General features: G+C 41.6%; 1 protein-coding gene across 2 annotated transcripts in view; it reads right to left on the reverse strand.

Annotated features, from left to right (window-relative positions):
* The window catches only part of DCAF5 (DDB1 and CUL4 associated factor 5), a 101784-nt gene that overhangs the window by 36391 nt on the left and 49269 nt on the right, over positions 1-16124 (reverse strand). For both annotated transcript variants that reach the window (XM_024739596.1, XM_024739597.1), the window contains exon 6: positions 14488-14701. In XM_024739596.1, the coding sequence (XP_024595364.1) occupies positions 14488-14701 (214 nt within the window). The remainder of the gene's footprint in view (positions 1-14487; positions 14702-16124) is intronic.

The following is a 16124-nucleotide window of genomic DNA, read 5'->3' on the forward strand; positions in this document are numbered from 1 at the left end:
CTCCTATGTTGGGTGCATATAGATTTATAATTGTTATATCTTCTTCTTGGATTGATCCCTTGATCATTATGTAGTGTCCTTCCTTGTCTCTTGTAACAAGGAAGTCTTTATTTTAAAGTCTGTTTTACCTGATATGAGTATTGCTACTCCAGCTTTCTTTTGATTTCCATTTGCATGGAATATCTTTTTCCATCTCCTCACTTTCAGTCTGTATGTGTTCCTAGGTCTGAGGCAGGTCTCTTGTGTACAGCATATAGATGGGTCTTGTCTTTGTATCCATTCAGCCAGCCTGTGTCTTTTGGTGGGAGCATTTAATCCATTCACTTTTAAGGTAATTATTGATATGTATGTTCCTATGACCATTTTCTTAATTGTTTTGGGTTTGTTTTTGTAGGTCCTTTTACTTTGTGTGTGCCCTCCAAGACTGGAGTCTCTGTTTCCTCCAGTCCTGTGGAAGTCCGGCAGTCAAATCCCGCTAGCCTTCAAAGTCTGATTCTCTAGGAATTCCTCCTCCCGTTGCCGGACCCCCAGGTTGGGAAGCCTGACGTGGGGCTCAGCACCTTCACTCCAGTGGGTGGACTTCTGTGGTATAAGTGTTCTCCAGTCTGTGACTCACCCACCCAGCAGTTATGGGATTTGACTTTACTGTGATTGTGCCCCTCCTACCGTCTCATTGTGGCTTCTCCTTTGTCCTTGGATGTGGGGTATCTTTTTTGGTGAGTTTCAGTGTCTTCCTGTTGATGACTGTTCAGCAGTTAGTTGTGATTCTGCTGTTCTCGCAAGAGGGAGTGAGAGCACGTCTTTCTGCTCTGCCATCTTGAACCAATCTCTCAAAAATTTTTTTTAAATTTAGGAGCTTCCCAGAGATCTATTATGCAAGCCCAAGCATCCTGAATTTCCCTGTTGTCATCCACATCTTTGAGCAGGAAGCCATTGCCAACCCAGCTATGAGTTAATGACAGAGACGTAAGCAATCCCCTTTTAGGAGGCAGCTTCAAACTGCCTGATCTCAGAAAGAGAGGACACTAAGCCAGATCTATTTTAATTAGGACTCATAAGAGCACTGTCTAATAGCAACCAGTGAGCAATTCTGAGAGTTCATTTATTTCCAAAGATTAACAAAAGTGCTTTAAGTTTAGGTCAACATTACTTCCTACCTTTTGGTCCCATCTGCTTATTCCCCCAGAAAAATAAAGGCCTACAGTTTTCTAAAGAAAATTTCTGGGCTTCCCTGGTAGCACAGTGGTTGAGAATCTGCTTGCTAATGCAGGGGACACGGGTTCGAGCCCTGGTCTGGGAAGATCCCACATGCCGCGGAGCAACTAGGCCCGTGAGCCACACCTACTGAGCCTGTGCTCCGCAACAAGAGATGCCGCAATAATGAGAGGCCTGCACACCGCGATGAATTGTGGCCCTCGCTTGCCACAACTAGAGAAAGCCCTCGCACAGAAACAAAGACCTAACACAGCCAAAAGTAAAATAAAATAAATAAAAGAAATGCATTTCCATTCTAAAAGTAAATTTCTGACTTAAAAATGACACTGCAAATATCCAAAAAGTGTAAGTCCAACATATACACAACCTCATGCCTAATGAATACATTACTAAATACTTTGTAATCATTAAAAATCAATTTACTAGTCTTCAAAACACTAGTAATAACATGAGAAAGGAGGGGAAGAGACTCATGTTCAAAGATGAAGAAAGTGCTATCCACAGGGGTTAGGTGATTTGGCTCAGGGCACAGTGGAAAAAGAAGTGGGTTCAGTTTCCTCATCTGGTTGCTCATTGCTATGGTCTACATGTTTGTGTCCCCCCAAATTCACATGTTCAAATCCTAATGCCCAATGTGATAATATTAGGAGGTGGGGCCTTTGGGGGGTGATTGGGCCTTAAGGGTGGAGCCCTCATAAATGGGATTAGCACTCTTGTAAAAGAGACCTGGCAGAGCTCCCCAGCCCCTTCTGCCATGTGAGGAAACAGTGAGAAGTCAGCAGGCTGCAACCAGGAAGACGGCCTTCACCAGAACCCAATCAGGTTGGTACCCTGATCTTGGACTTCCAGCCTCCAGAACTGTGAGAAAGAAATTACTGAAATTATAAGCCACCCAGTCCATGGTATTTTGTTATGGCAGCCATAACAGACTAAGATACCCTCTGAGGCTCATTTAGTTCTAAGATTCTATGATTACTCTGTGAAGGAATGATGTAAGCCAGATCAGAGCTGAAAATCCCTAAACTGCTGGCTCACAGTTGCTTGACGAGTCACTACATAAGTATGTTGATAATAAGGAAACTCGAAGTCTAATCGTGTTACACTTCAATTTAAAAGTTTCCTCAACAACAGAAACCAAAGACCTCAGGATTTTAAAACTGGGCAAAGTATTTGAACAGACACTTTCCAAAGAAGAAATGTACAATGGCCATATACAAATGGCCAATAAGCACACAAAAAGATGCTCAACATCACTAATCATCAGGGAAATGAATATCAAAACCACAAGGAGATACCACCTCACACTCATTAGGATGGTTACTATCAAAAAAAACAGAAAATAGTTCCTCAAAAAATAAAAATAAAATCACTATATGATTCATCAATTCCACCTCTGGGTATATAGCTAAAAGAACTGAATGCAAGATCTCTTAGAGATATTTATATAACAATGTTCATAGCAGCTTTATTCACAACAGCCAAAGAGGGAAGCAACCCAAGTGTCCAGCAAGAGATGAATGTATAAACAAAACTCGGTGCATACACACGATGCAATAGTATTCAGATTTTAAAAGGAAGGAAATTCTGACACAAGCTACAACATGGATGAATCTTGAACCTTATGCGAAGTGAAATAAGCCAGTTGCAAAAAGACAAATACGGTATGATTCCACTTATGAGGTTCCTAGAGTAAGTGAGTAGTCAAAATTCATAAAGACAAAGTGGAATGGTGGTTACCAAGAGCTGGGGGCAGGGGAGTTAGTGTTTAATGGGTACAGAGTTTCACTTGTGCAAGATGAAAAACTTTTGGAGACAGATGCTCGTGATGGTTACACAACAATGTTAATGTACTTATCACTACAATTATACTTAAATATTTTCCCCTTAAAAATAGAAGAAAAAACGAAAAGATGAACCTTCATTGTCTTGACTTAGGGTCCATCCAGTAACTCCCTGCAGTTTAATGACACTACCTTGTTTGAAGTTAGGAAGTTGGAATTCAGGAGCCCAAAGGCTTTTCTCTCACAGCCTGTTTGGCAAAACTACCTACTATCAATAGTTAGGGGAAAAAATTCATTAATTACACACGAACCGAGCACTTATATGCCAGGCACTCTGGTGTTTACAAAGATATATAAGGTAATACCTGGGTTCTCAAGGAGCTTAAACCAAGTAGAAAATATACATGTAGGTACACAGCTACCCTGCCATGAAGTTGAGATCACTAGGTGACATTATGAGAAACAAGGTGCCTGTTGATTCACAAAAGTCAAGGCAAGATAGATTTGAGCCCTGAGCCACCCACAGGTAAAGATGTGGTAGAAAAAGGCAAAGGAAAGAGGAAAGATAAAGTGCTCATGTAGTCTACTGTTTTAACAGAAACAGGAAGCACGGGTAACTCACTCCTTCATACCCTGCTCAAGTCCCTCAGGCCTTACTGCTTAGTGTACCTGATCTCCAACTGCCAGTATCCATATCTCTTTGCCTAAGGGCTTCTCGAAAGCTCAGGAGGCTGCAGGGTACTCTAGGGAATGAACACTCCCTGTGAGCAGGCTCCAGCAATGACTCATATCCCAGCTGCCTAGATCCCAGGTAGAATAACCCTGAAGTGTGTGTTCTATACCCTTTCCCCTCAGAATCAAACTCCAATTGCCCACAGTTGTAGTTGGCTCACTAAATCATCCTTCTTTCTCCTATTTCACTTTTCCACTCCTCTGATATTTACTGCATTTCCAAATAAATTACTTGCACCTGAAACTTGAACCCAAATTAAGACACATGGGGGAGGGAACACAAAAGAACTGTGTACTAATAATTTATATATAAAACATATTTATTATTCAACAGCTCATCATTTCATGCCCTGTGTTTAAAAGAGGCTATAAAACTTCATATAGAGAATTCCTGTTACCCTGTGCACCCCCCTCCCCAATATCTTCCCCAAACTAGACAAACAAAAAATAAATATTAAAAAAAGAGTGGGGCTTCCCTGATGGCACAGTGGTTGGGAGTCCGCCTGCCAGTGCGGGGGATGCGGGTTCGTGCCCCGGTCCAGGAGGGTCCCACATGCCGCGGAGTGGCTGGGCCCGTGGGCCATGGCCACTGGGCCTGTGCATCCGGAGCCTGTGCTCTGCGGCGGGAGAGGCCGCAGCAGTGAGAGGCCCGCTACCGCAAAAAAAAAAAAAAGAGTGAACCAAGGCTGGGCTTATCAGAGGTTTTACTATTTCATTGCAAAGGATCAGTGCTTTCCCATTTGCTCAACTATTCACCAGGGAAAGCCATGAAAAGGTAAAAGGGGACTCCCAGACAGAAAGCTGATGCACAAGGCTTCCTTAGAAGGAAAAAAACTCCCACAGAGTTGAAGCCTCTTGGATTTAGTATGACAGCTCCAGAAATAGGTGGAAAATGAGTACCATGTACAGGCTTCCTCTCAGAGACAAGGGCAACTCCTGACCCTTTCTTCCTCTTGCAGCCACCACAAGGGAACAGCTCAGGATAATTTCCAAGGAGGGGGTCTCGACCCACTGCCGGCTAGTCAGACTGTTTAACTGTTCACACACACCGGAATCACAAAACTGCCCTGAGGAATTCATTTATGGCATTTCTTGGTTGTCTGCTTGGCCCCTTCTAACATTAAAAGTTGGCTGCCTAGGATACCGCTGAGAGAGTGAAATAAAAATGAGTTCATCCATTTATTCATTAAACAAGTATTTACTGAATGTCTACTATGTCTACAGTGTTGGGCACTGTCCCAGAGAAAGGACTGATCAGAAAGACCCTGTCCCTACCTTCATGTGACTTACATTTTATTGGGTGGGGAGAGGAAAACAATTTTATGCATATATAATGTGAGTGAAGAGTAAGGAGGGGAAAAAAAGTTAAAAAGAATATATGTATGTAATGTGTCCAGTGGTGGCGTTACAGAGAAAAATGAAACAGCAGGTTAGGGCATGTAGGGAGTGCTGGGGGTGGTTAGTTTCATTTTATACAGGGTAGTCACAGAAGGCCTCTCTGATAATATGGCATTTTGAGTACAGCCCTGAAGGAAATGAGGGAGCAAGTTATATGGCTACCTGGGAGAAGAACAGAAGAATATTCTAGAAGGGACAGAGCTCTGGGCTATTTTAAAATACAAGGTAGGGGCGGTCCATTGGTTAAGACTCTGTGCTTCCACTGCATGGGGCACGGGTTTGATCCCTGGTTGGGGAACTGAGGATCCTGCATGCGTGTGGCAGCAGCAAACAAACAAACAAAACAAATACCACCACCAACAAAAAAACCACAAGGCAGCCAAAGGAGCTCTTTTTCTTTTCTTTTTTTTTTTCTTTTTTCCCTCTCTCCATCCCTCCCTTCCTCTCTTTCCTTCTTCATCTCTCTTTCTTTTTTTCTCTCCCTCCTCCCTTCCCTTCCCTTTCTTTCTTTTTAAACCTTTGCAGAAATAAACATCATTTCAAGTGGACTGAGTCCAGAGATACATTTAACATCATCAGAGCAGCTAGAAAGATTCCTCTCCTCCCAGTTGAAGGAGGCTGAAGCCTCTGACTGAGGGGTGAGTGAGTGACAAATTAAAAACTCACTTCAGGGGGTTTCCCTGGTGGTGCAGTGGTTAAGAATCCGCCTGCCAATGTAGGGGACAAGGGTTTGAACCCTGGTCCGGGAAGATCCCACATGCCGCGGAGCAACGAAGCCCATGCGCCACAACTACTGAGCCTGAGCTCTAGAGCCCACGAGCCACAACCACTGAAGCCGGCGTGCCTAGAGCCCGAGCTCCTCAACAGGAGAAGCCACCGCAATGAGAAGCCCGCACACCGCAACGAAGAGTAGCCCCCGCTCACCGCAACTAGAGAAAGCCCACGTGCAGCAACAAAGACCCAACGCAGCCAAAAGTAAAATATAAATAAATTAATTAAAAAAAAAAAAACCAACTCACTTCACATGAGTGTTTCACCTTGTATCCTCACAGAGATAGATGGGGCAGGGCTCCAAATGAGAAAGAATGTTTTAGGGAGTCCATTATCTAGGCAATAGAAGCCCCATTTCCCCAAATGCTTTGAGGTATGGGGGATAGGAGACCCACAGCCTACTTCAGATCAGAGAGTGGAAGACATACTTAATTTTAACTTGGATTTGTGGGTAAGATGGGTGATACCAATGCAAAAATGAGCATAAGTTGTTGTGTGGATCCACACCATCCACAATCCTTCCCAGCTGGCCACAAAGGTTAAAGGTTGGTTACACTCTAACCCCATCTCTCACTGTCCATTCATTCCATAGCCCAAGAGGGCAGCCTGTTTACTGATCTTGATGCAGCCCAGTCATCTTAAGTAGAGCTAACCTAAAGCCAGTGCATTTTATCTAATCCACTGTCAGTATGGAGATATTAATTTGTTCAAGCACAGGGACAGAGCAACAACTGTTCCTCTTAATAGATTTCAAGGAACTACCACCATGACCAGCACCAACAACAACAACCAAAAAGAAAAAAAAAACCACCCCCCTCCATATTAGCACCCTGTCACTATCTTATTTGCCCACGTGTCCTCTGTCAATCTATTAACCTTTAGAGAAAACAGTCACTCACATAATACTCCCTACTCTGGTAGACTGCTGTAATGCCCAGTGTCCCCTCCAAGAACTCCTGAAACCAAAAAAATGCCTCCCACTTCTCACCCACCCAAAATCCACGTTAAAAAGAGGAAAAAGTTCTAGCATGCAGGAGGAACAGACCATCTACTGATATACTCCAAAAATAACCCAGAATATGTCTTAGGTTCTTTGCTAACAGAGAAATCTCTTTCTGCTCAATTTCTCCGCTCCACTTCTCTAAGTAAAATATATGTATATGCGATATGTGTGTGTAAGTGTAAAGTGTGTGTATGTGTGTGTGCACAGCAGTTAATATTCCCCAATATCTGCTGATGGAGAAAGAGATGTATCAATCAGCTATTATTCACTGAGTACCGATCAATTTACACAGTTCTAAGGTTCCTCCCATAGTAATTGATTAATTATTCTCCAGTAAATGGCACGCCTGTCTAATTAACTGTATTGAATAGGATAGAAAAACCAGATGGCTCTCTAGCCTGGATCAGCAACAGCAGAAACTGCTATTTAACATTTAAATCAAACACACCTCTCATTTCTCCCTGACCTTTGTCAGAAGGGGAAAAAAAAAATGTGACTGAACCATTTTGTGATGTGCCCTCTATAAGATTATTTTCAGTAAAAGGTTTGCCAATTGGTATATAATATACCTTTGATCATATCACTTATACCCAGAGCCTGTCACAAATACTATCCAAAGCAAACAGGAAAAGTTTTCTTTGGAAATGACCAAAGCCATAGGTTTATCTGATTTTATTTGTGGTCAGAGAAAATACAATTCCATTGGCTACCAATAAAAGCACACAAATATGCATACCCATAAGATTAACACTATTTTTTGCATGTGAAGTTTCACGTGATTTTTGCTTCTTTGGATCATTTGCCATTTCAGCTCCACTAGGCTCCTGGATTCTTTGGTTTATTAAAATAACTAACTTTTATGGGTTCTGAGTAGGAAAAATTCTATTAATAATAATAAAAAAGTTCCATAAAGACAGCCAATAACTGTCAAATAATCAGTAGGGAAGAAATTTTAAAAATGCTCTAAATCTCTAACAGCTGCTTGTAACAAAGTAGGCTGCATTACTTAAAGATGAATCTCTGTTTGGCAAAACCCTTTTGGAAACCTGGGCAAGATGAGGGGTCATCAACCAAACGGCCTTCAACAATCAATTTCTCCTCTGTGGGCCTTCGTTTTTATACTTGGGGACTGGGAAGTGGGGAGACGGCATCACTCATTTCAGTCTGCAAATATGTATTTATATTGTTTATTCAAGCAAAGGTCTCCAGTCTTTCAGAGGAAGGAATATTATTTCCCTTTTCCCTTCTTTTAAGATACCCAAAAATGAGGTAAAGCTACTTAAACACTACAAGGAGAATGGGGCAGGTAGAGCAGGTTATACTCTGTTCCCATCATTAATATCTACCAGGGATTTCCTAGTGAAGCCCAAACTCCTAGTCAGGAACTATATATTAAAGGAGCACTGCCATGTTGTATCACCAGATCACATCAATTCCATTTGTTCCTAAGAGGAAATCAGGTCACCTAGTGGCCCTTTTCAGCTTAACAATTAAAAACCAGACTATATCTAGCAGGTGTGCATATACTCCAAAACCCTGTAAGCTTTCTAAGTTCTACATCAGTAAATGAACTAAAAGATGGTTTAATCCTTGAGTAAAATCTTAATCCAGGATTGCTAATACCTGAAATCCCTAGTTTTCAGGAATTCCATAAACTCCTTAATATTACATGCAAAACGATGTGCATATGTACATTTTTCTGAAATGGTGTTCAAAGCTTTTAGACTTTCAAAGAGGTTCAGGAGTCAAAAAGATTTACAAATAGCTGATTTAATAAACAAGTCATTTTCATGCTACCTTCTCTTTATAAAGAGTCTCCTAAAATATTCACCTAAAAAATACATACAACAAGGAATTCCTCTGCCATAACTGTGTTCAGCTCTTCCTCATCAGCCTATGGAAGAGGCTATTACCACTTGATCTGAAAACACAGGTGGCAGCAGGTCTACGAGGAAGAGGGTACAATCACAGGCAATGGACTGAGCCTAGTCCTGGTTCAGCTACTGATTAGATCTGCAGTTTCAAACTACTCTAGACCTTAGTTTCACATGGAGATGAAACCTGTTCAACTATACCCAAAGGTTGCTGGGAGGATTAGTATGACATGAAAGTGCTTTAGAAGCTAAAGAGCAAAAAATATATAAAAGAAAGGCAAGGAGAAGAAGAAAAAGTTAGCTTAAAGATACAAAGCAAGTCAAAGGATAGAATCTGAGAGTTGAATCTCCCCTATTAAAGGTGTGCCTTTATTTCAGGAGAACATATGGCATGCCAGGCCCCCACGTGAGCTTAATCAGGGCTGCATGGAGTTTTTAGAAAAAAAAAAAAAGCGGAGTTATAACTTTCTAGGTTCCTTTACTGGCCTGGAGTGCACTTCCTGGTGAATTCCTACACCTCTATTATACCCGTATAATGTCAACACAGAAAGGTTGAGTGGTGACGTAATGTCTGAGGCCAAGCCATGTATTCAAGGCCGTTTTGTTGGATTCACACTGTACAAGTCAGCTCTTTTCTCCAGGGGATGAGATATGATGATTTAATTATCATGATTTTAGGGGTCTGCCATCTGTCAAGTTCAAGAGAAAGACCTCTGTAAGTGATCCCAATGTTCAGACACTCCAGGGCTCAGCCCTTTCAAGAAAACTTTATTATTCTTTCTCCTTCCTTCCCTATCCCACTTTCGGCAAGATGTAGGGATTACCAGGCCAGGTGTTAGATGAGACTAACGAAAGAGAAGACTTAAATTACCACACTGTCCATTTCCAGGCCACACAAACCAGTTAGCCTGAAAGACTTATTTCCCAGAAGCCTGAGGTGCTCTGCTGGACTCTCGCAATCTAGGGCAAGAGCCATTTAAGGAATTGTGAAAGAAAGGGAACAAAAGCTGGGTGCTGTCTTACAAGTGTGTGCCAGAAAAGCTAGCAGGTGGAAAATTGGCCTTCTTTTTTAACCCTGTTAAGAGATTGGCTCACTAAGTATACAGAGGGGAGTGTGAAACTTGGGAGCCAGAATGTACCTAGTCAGGCTTCAGAGAGAAAATGAAAAACAAAAAAAATCCAAGTATGATACAAAAGCAAGGAGGAGAACCTTTGGGTTCAGGCAGCCTCGAGGAAGGAATGCTGTTTGTTGTTTTACTAAAAGATTCCTCACTATACTGCAAGATTAGAAGGTGGGCTGCCTTTAAAAAAAAAAAAGTTAAGGCTTTATTTGGGGCTAATTGTTCCTGTTGATGCCCAATCAATCTGATGTCACTCATGTCACCTTATCTGATGATAGAAGTTATCGAACTTGAATAAGATTATACTAGCAATAAACAAACCATGTACTTTTAGCCAAAAGTGGGGATGACAGAGTGTATATACAGGGGTTTGAATGAAAATCTCAAAGAGGGTACAAACTGGCAGTCACGTGAATGTGTCTACCACAGCATCTGGCACACAGGAGATGCTCAGTAAATATCTGCTTTCTTATTTTATAAGATGGAGGGGATGAAAACGCATGAAGTTAGGAAGGGTTCAGTAGGAAACAGGAAAAAGGAATGTGTCTCCACTCACCTATGAATTAGTGACAGACCATGAAACTAAACATGACAGAAAAACATCCTGCTGAAGCACAGAGGTTTGAAACTGGTGGCTCTAATAAAGAATAGATGTTATGGTTCACAGGTTTGTTTAATTCATACAATGAAGTATGAATTTGCTGCAATACTTAAAAATCAGGAAACTTCACGTAACAAATCTTTACTTCTGGCTTCCCCCGAAAAAACCAAAGGCCCTCCTGGCAGCAATGGGCTGAAGCTGCGTCAAAGCTTCATTTATACGGCATTCACTTAGATTTAGGATGGGGTGGGCTCTCCAGCTGGCCACGGTCCCCACTACTCACGAAATGTTTACTTCTAGCCCAACTCACTCATTTTTGCTGCTTGCCTTGCTTAAGGCATTACGTTGTGACCTTCTGTATAGTGAAAAGGAGTCTCTACTGAGAGCTCAAAAATCTGGGTTCTAGTCCTACTCAAACTTGTACATGTCTTAACTTGTATACCTACCCTCTCTAATCCTGTTTTCTCATCTCTAAAAGGAGGGGTTGTACAAAATGATCTCTAATAGCTCCATAATTAGAATTGATCTACAATGGTGGCAATGTGTATGGGGAAGACACAAAGTAGGCTCAGTCGGTTTTATGCTTTATTCTGATCTTGAAATGTTAGTTTCATTTTGGGGCTAACGAATTACCTAGTGAACCTAGAACAGTCTTATAGGAAGTACAGGCTCTCTGGCATAATGGTTTGATTTGTGTGGACTGAGTAATAGTGTAATTAAAAGCCAGAAGACTGTCTCAGATAGATAGGTCGCTTACTGCCTTTCTTGACCATGTTCATTCCTATTATGGAAATTCGCAGATTCCTCTCTGGGATGGTTACTTACTCAGCCTATGACTAAATGAAGAGTTTCAGAGCACAAAGCCTCGGGCTGTGGGCGTACTCAAAGCATACAAGAAAAAGATCAAATATAAAGACCGATATAAGGAAAGGGTAGGCTTTGGAATTTGAAAGCAGCTAAAAAGATCCTGTCTGAATCAGTCAAAGAATATACCTATCAGTCCTGCAGATCATACTATAACTGTGGCAGCTGCTGCTTTAGCCCTGAGTGTGGAAAGTCAGAGCCCATAAATCACCTTTGAGAGACATGTTTCAGGAATGAGACAATAATTTTGGCCTCCTATGCTACACTTAGAAAGTATAAGCTCAGTAGATTAGTTTCACTGAAAATCCATTATTTAATTCATCCTCTTAAAGCTCCTGGAAGTTGAGCAGGAAAACAGGTACTTATCAATCCTGACTTACAGTTATACAAGGCTTAGGCCTGGAAAGCTAAAAACCACACAGTGACCAAAGTACTCAAGATTCACTTCAACAAATATTTATTGTGCTCTCAGTGTGCCAGGCACTGGAGACAAGATAATGATGAATTAGCTACATTTCTTAGTCCCTAAGGAGTGAAGAAAACAGCCAAACATAAATCTCTGTACTTCCTATTCCCTAGGTTATATACTTCTGATAATCTATATAGGGAATATAAACAGACTTTAACTCTGAAATGGATTTGAAGTTAGACTCAATGACTTCCCATCCCCCTCTATCCATGGCAAACCACTTATCCCAACCAAAAAGCAGTCTAGTTTGTCAGAAAGGATATATTACCTGCAAACTTTTCCCATAGGACAAAAACCATACATAATAGTCAAATCTGAATAGAGAAAATCAAAAGCCATTCAATGTTTTTATCATTATATATGACCTGAAAGGCCAAAACAACTGAAAGGCCAAAACAACTACATCTTGTCAATGTACATAACCAGGACCACCACAAAACACCTTGTGTGGCTCTGCCTATGGCAGTATCTGTACCTGTCCCCCCGTATCTCCAAGTGGGTAATTATAACCTAGGTCAAAAGTTCTCAATCAGGGGCAATGTCTGGGGACATTTTTGGTTGTCTGGGTGACAGCTGGGGGAGATGATACTGGCATCTAGTGGGGAGAGGCCAGGGATGCTGCTAATTATCCTACAATGCACAGGACAGCCCCACAAAATAAAGAATTATCTGACCAAAATGTTGACAGTGCCAAGGTGGAGAAACCATGGCCTATGTGCTCTTACATATTGGTTAGAGGCCTTTGTTCTGGGTCTTTTTTTGTTTTTGTGGTACGCGGGCCTCTCACTGCTGTGGCCTCTCCCGTTGTGGAGCACAGGCTCCAGACACGCAGGCTCGGCGGCCATGGCTCACGGGCCCAGCCGCTCCGTGGCATGTGGGATCTTCCTGGACCGGGGCACGAACCCGTGTCCCCTGCATCGGCAGGCGGCCTCTCAACCACTGCGCCACCAGGAAAGCCCTGTTCTGGGTCTTTTAAGGACTCCATGCAGGCAGGTTCTGGCTGCTAACATAGGAACTAAAAGAAAACACAACATCCATTCTCCTTCACCTCTTTCTCCTTTCTCTCAGGGCCTGTGTCTCCGGTAATAAAACCTAATAAACCACCTACATTTCTACATTTAGTGCCTGCTCTTTATTGTTCAATGAAATAAAATCACATGCATAAGAGGTTGACAGAAGATGGAAAATCAACAAAAGCAAGGAAGAAAGGTAGAGAGGGAGGCAGGGGCTTGGTTGTCATTTCCATACCTATATGAAACGAAATCAACCATTCTGCAGAGCAAAAAACTACCTATTCTATTGTGAGTCACATCATCTCTAGAAACTGCTTCTTTCCACCCAAGAAACAAACTGTCTATAAAAACTAAGTCTATCAGGCATTGTGGCCTCTCCAAGGAGATATCGCTTATATAACTGAAGCCACCTAGTGGTTTTAAGTGTAGATTGCAGCTAAGTAGGCCCTAGGACTCTGACAAATATAAATTCTGAATTTAGATATATATTCTCTATTTATAAAAGGGGAAATTCCTAGCCTGGACAACTTAAAAGATATTCTCAGTTTCTTTAACATGCAACTCAAGTAAAAAAGCATTTATTGTGCTCCTACTACATATGCTAATCTTTAAGCTATGATGTCGGGGGGCCTCTACCTCAGCTAGGGAGAAAAACCCCAGCTACTGCCTTCAAAAAGCAGGGTCTTCACAAGTTCTCAAAGAACTGTTTCTTTTATGCCCCTTGCCCACAAATAACTTTAAAGCAGTGGAGTACAGCATGTGAGAATTGTATGTCAAAGTTTAACACAGTTGATGGATCCAAAGCGAACACTAAGAATTAGCAAGACTAAGGTTTCTATTTTTCCAATCTAGATGTGAAACGGCAATAAGATTTATTGTGTTTAAGAAAAAAAAATTTATCCATTTATTTGATCAATCTTTCTTTATATTTGTCTTTACTCAGCTTGATTACTCAGACCAGTCCAACTGATCCATTCACTGACACCCACTTCAGAACTCTAGGCCAAGAGAGACAGGTATAGAGAAGGTATAGGTATGTTTCTAAACTGCCAGCTCTAAGTCAACATCAGCATCTCGATTTCACAGCATCTTGATCTGTGAAAAGGCTGGAAACTCACAGCTTGGGTTCTCCTTCCCAGTTGCGATACTGGCAATAAAAAGGAAAAACGTCAGCATCTGGCTTCCTCTCAAACAAAGCTGCTCAGCCCATTTCATCCAAGAAAAAGGTGCCATTCAAAGGGGCTATTCAGGATGTATGTCTCTTGGAGGGTACTTACAGTGTTTCATACATCATTGTGTTTCACTGATACAAAAAAAAAAGGTGTCTTTTTTTGGCAGGCTAATTTTCCATGGACTTCCTCCTTTCTTTTGAAATGACACACTCTTAGAATCTTAAAGTCTGTTCACAGACTTGGCAGAGCTAGGTTGCTCAGAACCATATTGTGGTTTATGGTGTGTGCCTCATATTACCCAAAGGCAGCTCTGATGGAAAAACTCACTATTAAGCCAGAATGTCTCCAGACACTTACTGTTTCCCCTCAACTGTTTCTACCTGACATGGCTAAAGAGAAATAAAGACCAGTACAGAAAGAACAATCTGAGAGGAAAGCATGAGTGTGGGATGCAGGCGGCAGAAGGCACTTACCTGGTCACGATCTCCTGCAAAACAGCAGCTTTTCATGGTACATGAGTTGAAGTAACCCTGATTGTCAAACTGGAACACAGGCAGGCGGGAGTGGATGTCATAGAGCACAGGAGGCAGGCGACGTCTCAGGGCCAGGAGCTGGGTCCCGTTGCTGTTGAATCGCACACTCATGGCACTTTGGAGGGATAGGTTGCCCCCATAGCGCAGGAGAGAACTGGAAGGCAGAAAGCACAGGGATCAGGCATGAGGCAGGCTGGACAAGAGTCTGCAAAAAACACTGCATTTTGTACCAGGACCTCCTGTCAGGCTTGCACATCTGAATTTTGGCAGAGTTGTTTTTATGCAGTGGGCTAGAAGGTAATAAAGAGGACGGGGATGACTCCTTGATTACATTAAAGCAAGTTATTTAACCTGGTGGTTCCCCTCTTCAATCTCTGAAAGGCAAATTACCAGTAAATTTATAGGAAAAGGATAATACAAGCATCTTGAAAGAAGAGACATATTAAAATGATTAGTTCTTTTATTTACCAGAGCTACATACACAAATAGATACTTGTCAAGACCCTGGGAAGTCAGTGGTGTCCACACTAACTGGCTAATCATGGATGGTATTTAAGGAATATATTTGTCCTTTGAATTAGAGATACAAGAACCATCAGCCAAAAAAAGATATTCTAGTTTATTCTGGATTTTTAAAAAAATAATAATCACTTTATTGCTTACACATTTATTTTTGAATTTTCAATCTGCTTACAGAGAATTTTTATATTCCATATGGCACAACTCAAGAATAAATATTAAAGAAAAATTTTTAATTAAACACAGAGCAAGCAGTTACAACAATTAGAAAAGCAAGGTGACTTGTTTCCCTTTACAATTCCCGAAGAGTTTATATTTAGCTTTAAAATATACTTTGGCTAATATATATAATTCCATTTATCCACCTTCTACTAGAGAGTGGTATGATCTGGTTCACGCAGTATTCTTCTTTAGTTTCATAACGTTCATAACGTTTTTTAAAAGTCACACAGTATGGTTCCAAATAATTTACTTTGATGACTCAGAAGATACTTACAATGTGTTAACTAGGATGGCAGTGAACATTAACAATTATACAGTACTAAGTAACAAATGGTGTGTGTTTTAACTTTCTAGTAGTCAGGCTCCTTGATTATGATTACCCGGACACTATTTTATTATAGAGGGATGATGGTTCATTGTCCATGTCAACCAACTTTTCTTTCTTTAATTCTTGGAACACGAAATTACTGGTAAGAAAGTGAGATTAAGTATATGCACTGGAGGGACGTCCCTGGTGGTGCAGTGGTTAAGAATCTGCCTGCCAATGCAGGGGACGCAGGTTCGAGCCCTGGTCCAGGTAGATCCCACATGCCATGGAGCAACTAAGCCTGTGTACCACAACTACTGAGCCTGTGCTCTAGAGCCTGCAAGCCACAACTACTGAGCCCGCACGCCACAACTACTGAAGCCCGTGTGCCTAGAGCCTGTGCTCTGCAACAAGAGAAGCCCCTGCAATGAGAAGCCCACACACTGCAATGAAGAGTAGCCCCCGCTCACCGCAACTAGAGAAAGCCCATGCGCAGCAGTGAAGACCCAATGCAGCCAAAAATAAATAA

This window comes from Neophocaena asiaeorientalis, unplaced genomic scaffold, assembly GCF_003031525.2.
Source record: "Neophocaena asiaeorientalis asiaeorientalis breed wild unplaced genomic scaffold, Neophocaena_asiaeorientalis_V1.1 scaffold348, whole genome shotgun sequence".
NCBI classification, from domain to species: domain Eukaryota; kingdom Metazoa; phylum Chordata; class Mammalia; order Artiodactyla; family Phocoenidae; genus Neophocaena; species Neophocaena asiaeorientalis.